The sequence below is a fragment of the Palaemon carinicauda genome, chromosome 32 (genome assembly GCF_036898095.1).
Source record: "Palaemon carinicauda isolate YSFRI2023 chromosome 32, ASM3689809v2, whole genome shotgun sequence".
Lineage (NCBI taxonomy): Eukaryota > Metazoa > Arthropoda > Malacostraca > Decapoda > Palaemonidae > Palaemon > Palaemon carinicauda.
In genome coordinates this window covers 16,590,650-16,598,149 of record NC_090756.1, presented here as the reverse complement: position 1 = coordinate 16,598,149, position 7,500 = coordinate 16,590,650, and the positions used below count along the sequence as shown (strand labels likewise).

The following is a 7,500-nucleotide window of genomic DNA, read 5'->3' as shown; positions in this document are numbered from 1 at the left end:
TACTTCATTGATCTCCATTTTTATCTTGGGTTAGAGTTCTCTTGCTTGAGGGTGCACTCGGGCACACTATTCTTTCTTATTTCTCTTCCTCTTGTTTTGTTAAAGTATTTATAGTTTATTTAGAAAATATTTATTTTAATGTTGTTAGTGCTTTTGAAATATTTTATTGTCCATTGTTTCCTTTCCTCACTGGGCTATTTTCCCCTGTTGGGGCCCCTGGGCTTATAGCATCCTGCTTTTCGAACTAGGGTTGAAGCTTAGCAATTATTATTAATAATAATAATAATAATAATAATAATAATAATAATAATAATAATCTAAATTTGCATAGCAACAGTCATACCTGATCTCCCAGTTGACCTATTTATCTGGGATTCGTCGACGTCAGCCTGTCTGTCACAGTGAATGATACCCCCCACCTCCCTCTTTTTAGTTTAGGGAGTGAGAGGGAAGGGGGGAGGGGGGTTAGAGAGAACAGGTTGTTCCGACAGAGGAGCTACTTTCGATAATCGTCCTTGAAATTACTTGCATGCTTCTTCGTCTTCACCTTCTTCTGGAGTTGATTAAATCTCGTGGCTTCAACAAATTTCTCTCCACTCCTAAATTTATTCATGAGGGGGGGGGACGGGGGGAGGGGGCGTTTATGCTTTCTGTCTTAATCAATGAGTCATCTAGACGTTCTTCAAGCCCTTTCCCCCCCACCTCTCTCTCTCTCTCTCTCTCTCTCTCTCTCTCTCTCTCTCTCTCTCTCTCTCTCTCTCTCTCTCTCTCTCAGGACATGACCATTGATGTTGCCCCTATCACCTAACCTTGGGCGCCCAGACAGTGCCATTTCAATCCGCGGAGAGTCAGTAATGATTATTTTAGCCACGTGACCGAAGAAGAGTTGCCAAGTTGTGGTTTTTCTCGATTTTGTTTCATATAAAGCAAGGAAGATGGAACTTGAAAGTTCTTATGCTTTAGGTGGCGTATAAGAATCACCAGGTCATAGAAAGAGGACTGTTGTCGTAGAGGCAGAATTTCGTCTCTATTAACAGCTGGTTGTAAGTTGTATGCCCTGTCTGTCCATTCATGGGTTTTGGGGGTCTATTGGAAACGACCCCGCCTGAGGATCCACCGGACGGGGGTTCGAGACCCACTCAAACTCGGTGATTAATTGTAGTGCCTGCAACTTCACCATCCTTGTGAGCTAAGGGTGGGGGATTCGGGGGAGCGTATAGGTCTACCTGCTCAGTCATCAGTAACCATTGCCTGGCTCTGCCTGGTCGTAGCTTGGGTGGAGAAAGGGCTTGGTTGATGATTATATATATGGTCAGTCTCTTGGGCATTGTCCTGCTAGCTATGACATTGTCACTGTCCCTTGCCACTGTCATTCATGAATTGCCTTTAAAACCTTTAAAAGTGGGGATGATTTTATTCTAGTGCCGTGGAGTAGCTGTGCCATAGGTGTTCCTGTAATACTAAATTATTAACCTCAGTAATGATTATTTGAGTTTTTGTTTAGGGTAAATATTGGGTATTTAAGAGTGTCTGTCCATCCATTTTTTGCTGGTATGCATAATGGCAAAATTAGTATACTTATATCACTTCAGAAAAGTTGTATTGTAAAGGCTACTCTTATTATGAAATGAGGTTACCGAATATGTTTCTCTCCGAATTGAAAAGATGACTAATGTGTCAATTAATATGTATTCATCAACTTGATAGTTTCAGTATTTTAATCATATGTTTTTGAAAGATTTACTTTCCATACTTGTTTACTTTTTATGTTGGCGTGTTTTTAAAAGTTACTCTCTGTTTCTTTCCAGGTTGAACGTGCTCTTGAAGGGCAGTTTTAACGCGACAGACGATGACATATCCCTTGAACTCACTGCCCGCGAAGAGGACTTATGGAACAGGGCATAAAGACTCCAAATAATTCCCCCTGCAAACAAAGCTGAATCCAGCCCTCCAGATTAATCTCAACGAAAGACGTACTCTTACTTCGAGAAGTGGTGTGATTCCATATGTAAAGAGTGCTAATTTATATCCTAGTTCAGAGGAAATATCACGTTTATTCATCATCTGTTTATACACAATCGTTCGTTATGCTTCAATGTTGACGTAGAACTTCCTGAGGAAATCTTCTGGCTGTGAATCCGTGAGGCAATATTTATGAAGGAACAGCACGTGGTGCTGTGATGAATTTTGTAAGCTGAAGCCCTCTGTGTGTGTGTATGTGCGTGTGTTTGAAGGACGTGTCATGCAATCCTTGAGACAGAATACCAATCGACGGAATCGATTTATAAGAAACGAAGTGAGAAACATTTTGTGTGTGTGTGTGAAAGTATTCCTCAACAATAAGATTTCCCTTTAAAGTTTTCTTATACTATATTACCCTCATTCTTTTTCCCCTAAAGAATCTCTCCCTAAGTTTATCCTAGTGGAGAAATATCAGAAATAAAAAAACACCGTAATTTTCATACTGAACTCGAACTAAAGTGGTTCAAAATGAGTGCCAGTTCTGTCACCGAGTTTTACAATGACCGTTCCATACTCATCACCGGAGCCACGGGGTTCATGGGCAAAGTCCTGGTGGAGAAATTGCTCAGATCATGCCCCGGCATAGCCAACATATACCTCCTGATGAGACCGAAGGCCAAGAATGACATCAAAGCCAGGTTGGATGAACTCCTGAATTCCAAGGTGAGTGTTTGGTTGTTTGGGATCTTTTTGGTTGGGTCATAATTTGCATTTTCAAATTTTTTTTTTTTTTTTTTTTTTTTTTTTTTTTTTTTTTTTGAAAATAGGGTCCCTCAATTTTTATTTTTTTTTTAATAATAAGGGTGTTTGCATCCGTTCAGATCGTCTCTCTGTCCCTTCCTCTGCCTACTTGAATACAGGAGGCCTAAAGCTTTTCAAGTTTACTCTTAATCACTTATTTTACAGATGTTAACATTAAATATAATTTTTAGATTTATAGCCATTTATGGAAATAATTATTTAAAATTAGATATGATTTTTTTTAATTTTCTCATTTTATCTAGAAAATCGCCCATTGTTTGAAATTTAATTTGATTATTTATGAGACCAATTAATTTGAATTGCTATTGTTTACCTGAATTATGATTTAGGGTTGTAGTGGCCAATATGGTAACGCCCCTGAATAGTGAACGCCAGGCTGGAGTTTGGGTCCCGTTCAAACTTGTTAGTTTCTTTGGTCACTGCAACCTCACCATCCATGTGAGCTAAGGATGGGGGTTTGGGGGAGGCTATAGGTCTACCGGCTGAGTCATCAGCAGCCATTACCTGGCCCTCCTTGGTCCTAGCTTGGGGGCTGATCACATGTATATATGGTCAGTCTCTAGGCATTGTCCAGCTTGATAGGGCAGTGTCATTGTCCCTTGCCTCTGCCCTTCATGAGCAACCTTTAACCCTTTTACCCCCAAAAGGACATACTGGTACGTTTCACAAAACTCATCCCTTTACCCCCATGGACGTACCGGTACGTCCTTGCAAAAAAATGCTGTAAAAAAAAAATTTCTCATTTTTGATAATTTTTTGAGAAAATTCAGGCATTTTCCAAGAGAATGAGACCAACCTGACCTCTCTATGACAAAAATTAAGGCTGTTAGAGCAATTTAAAAAATATATACTGCAAAATGTGCTGGGGAAAAAATAACCCCCTGGGGGTTAAGGGTTGGAAATTTCCAAAGAGCCTGGGGGTAAAAGGGTTAATTTACAGTCTATAAGACAGTTATCAATCCAGTACTATTATATGGGGCAGAAACTTGGCCATTTTAGTGGAAAGAGGAGGGACTTTTGGAAAGAACCAGGATGAGGATGGTTAAATGGATTGCTGGAATATCACTACTGGAAATAAGGGAGTCGAAGATATAAGAATATGTGGTATATTATTATTATTATTATTATTATTATTATTATTACTTGCTAAGCTACAACCCTAGTTGGAAAAGCAGGATGCTATAAGCCCAGGGGCCCCAACAGGGAAAATAGCTCAGTGAGGAAAGGAAACAAAAAAAAAAATGAAATATTTTAAGAAGAGCAACAAGATTAAAATAGATATCTCCAATATAAACTATAACAAACTTTAACAAGCTAATAGGAAGAAAAATAGGATAGAATAGTGTGCCCAAGTGTACCCTCAAGCAAGAGAACTCTAACCAAAGACAGTGGAAGACCATGGTACAGAGGCTATGGCACTACCCAAGATTAGAGAACATAGCTAAAGAGTCTCTTGCCTGAGATACTATGGCTATGTAATAAAAATGGGGGGAGGTGGAATCAATCAAGAGACCTAAGACCATGCCATTGATGGGAGTGTGGGGTGTCAACAGAATAGATGGATGGATGTAATGGGGACTGGGGAAAAGATGGAAGGAGTAGAAAATTACATGGAAAATGTTTAACTCCTAACGGCCAACCCTGCTATACAGTGGGACTGATAAGGTCGGGGAAAAAAGTTGCCATTTGATTGGTTGCCTGTATCACATGTCAGAAATTCATAACATTAACCCTTTCACCCCCAAAGGACGTACTGGTATGTTTCACAAAAGGCATCCCTCTACCCCCATGGACGTACCGGTACATCCTTGCAAAAAAATGCTATAAAATTTTTTTTTCATATTTTTGATAATTTTTTGAAAAAATTCAGGCATTTTCCAAGAGAATGAGACCAACCTGACCTCTCTATGACAAAAATTAAGGCTGTTAGAGCAATTAAAAAAAAATATACAGCAAAATGTGCTGGGAAAGAAATAACCCCTTCGGGTTAAGGGTTGGAAATTTCCAAATAGCCTGGGGGTAAAAGGGTTAATAAACAATTGCATTTTAACTGCTTGGTGATGTGGAGTGTTTATTGACAGTTGTTTGAATTCAAATGTAATTTTTATTTTTTTCAATTGATTTATCATTATTATGGATGTCAATAGATGTTCTATTTTCAATATAATCTCATTGACATTTTGGATAGATTTCATTGGTTGTTTGAATTATAATTTTGATTTAAATTCAGTTTCAAGTATCTTGCCATTTTTATGAATTCAAGCAGTTATACAATTTTAGATTTAATTCATTATCCCATTGTTTGGTTAAAAAGTCACTCATGAATGGCAGAGGGAATGCCCAGTCCCCCTCTCCATCAAGTTAGGACCAGGGAGATCCAGACAATGACTGCTAAAAGGTTTGAATTTAACTTTAATTATAATTTCCAGTTATTTGACCACCTCCGGGGGACGTCACCTGAGGTCTTGAAGAAGCTCATGCCCATCCAAGGAGACATCACCCTTCCCGGCTTAGGCATCTCGACATCCGATGCCTCGACGCTGGCTACCTCCGTCTCGGTGGTGTTCCACGCAGCGGCGACCGTGAAGTTCGACGATCCCCTGAAGCTATCTCTCCAGATGAATGTCTTGGGCACAAAAAGGCTGATAGAACTCTGTCACAAGATGGATAAATTAGTGGTGTGTTTTTTTGCTTTGGAATAGTTTATTCTTTTCGTTAGTTAGATTTTCATGATTAGATGGTTCGCAGCCGATGACACTAGCTTACTTGTGTACCTGCTATTTCCATAGTAAGCCATTTTCCATAATGAGGTCTGGCTCTGAAAAACATAAAAGGACCAAGATGGTCATTGCCACTATTAATTTATCAACTCCAAAATTAAGGATGAAACTCTTTGCAAGAAACTTCCATACTGCCAGTTGCTATGTACCGTACACGAACAGTTCATTTTATCTTTCATACACATACAGTGCCACCCACCTCTTATTTTACATTTATTTTTTTCCTTATACAGTGATGCCTCAGCATACGAAAGTAATCCGTTCAGAATACGGTTTCGTATGCTGATTTTTTTGTATCCTGAGTCGCGTTTTACATGTAAATAGCCTAATCCGTTCCAAGCCTTACGAAAAGACACCTTTTCTTTCATAAACACTCTAAACTGTAGTAATAAACATGCAATGCAGCCATTTCTATCATTCAATAATTAACCCAACCGTTAAAAACTGCCTAATCCATTCCAGAAACCACCATGAGATTATTCAATAATGTAGTTATAGCCTAGTTATCCCCTCCAAGCCTTAAGAAAACGGTCCGTTTTCTTTACTACTGTATAAAAGTTACGGTATTGTATGTAAAGCATTTGGATCAGTGAAGGTGTATTGTTACCTGTACACCTAAATTAAGGGTTGATACCCTGAAAAAAAAAGGTACTGTACTCTCAGCGACGAGTTGGGATCTTGTAAGCTTTTCATATCCTGAAAATTTTTTCGTATACTGGGGCATAAAAATCTTTGTATCGCTTTTCGTACCCTGAATTTTTCGTAAGCAGAAACTTTCGTATCCAGAGGTATCACTGTACTTATTTTAGAAAGATCATGTATGTGTTTATTTCTTCTGAATAATGGAGCCATGCAAAAGCATCAAAGCTTTGCAAAATCTTCAGAACCTTGCCAAAAATTTAGAACCTTACATAAAGAGTACTTTCCATATTCTCACACATACATCTTTCCGCTGCTTTTCGACGGTTTCCTTGCTGTCTTTCATGATCTTGCTCTGCCCTTAGTATCCATACATTATATTCTTATTCTCTTTGTAGCTCTCCCTTTCTTTCCTTCAGTTCTCTTTTCATGTCTCAGTCCTTCATTTCTGTTTCCATTAGCATCAGTCTCTCAGTTATCCTCCTGTCAGTCTTGTTCCCTCAGTTCTCTTTCTGTCTCTCTCATTTCTTCTGTTCTTCTTTTCATTTGTATTATTCTCTGCTTTCTTCCCATCAGTCTTAGTCCCTCAGTTACTTTTTCATGGTATAAGGAAGTATACAGGACAAGGGTAATAATTTCAGTGCTTTTTTCATGCATATTATGAAGCATTGTAGAATTTTAATGAAGACCTTTTAGCTAGCTTTGTAAAACAATCATAGAATATGTAATTAGGAGAGTTTGAAATTCCACGAATGCCACTTCCTCAAATTACCTGCTAGTAATTGATCTCTCCTTTACCAACCTTTACTGTACAGTACTGTATTTTGAAATAACTAAGCTTTTTGGAGAGGCCCTTTTAACTTTCTGAGTGGAACTTAACCTAAAAAGAAGTATATTTGAGATATGCATATGTTACGCATTCATGTGATCAACAGCGTATGATACGGAATCCCCAGCTAAATTATGATTTTACAGTATTAACCCTTTTACCCCCAAAGGACGTACTGGTACGTTTCACAAAACACATCTCTTTACCCCCATGGACGTACCGGTACGTCCCTGCAAAAAAATGCTATTTACAATTTTTTTTTTTTTATATAATTTTTTGTGAAAATTCAGGCATATTCCAAGAGAATGAGACCAACCTGACCTCTCTATGACAAAAATTAAGGCTGTTAGAGCAATTTGAAAAATATATACTGCAAAATGTGCTTGAATAAAAAATAACCCCTTGGGGTTAAGGGTTGGAAATTTCCAAATAGCCTGGCGGTAAAAGGGTTAATCAAATAATCTTTTA

The 7,500-nt window shown here is 38.4% G+C and overlaps 1 protein-coding gene across 6 annotated transcripts in view; it reads left to right on the top strand.

Annotated features, from left to right (window-relative positions):
- Nucleotides 1-7,500, top strand: part of LOC137625285 (putative fatty acyl-CoA reductase CG5065) — a 69,409-nt gene that overhangs the window by 49,484 nt on the left and 12,425 nt on the right. For 5 of the 6 annotated variants that reach the window (XM_068356088.1, XM_068356092.1, XM_068356089.1 and 2 more), the window contains exons 2-3: nt 1,809-2,685; nt 5,214-5,462. In XM_068356088.1, coding sequence (XP_068212189.1) covers nt 2,491-2,685; nt 5,214-5,462 — 444 coding nt within the window. In that variant the 5' untranslated portion in view covers nt 1,809-2,490. The remainder of the gene's footprint in view (nt 1-1,808; nt 2,686-5,213; nt 5,463-7,500) is intronic. The other variant, XM_068356093.1, reaches the window with a different exon arrangement.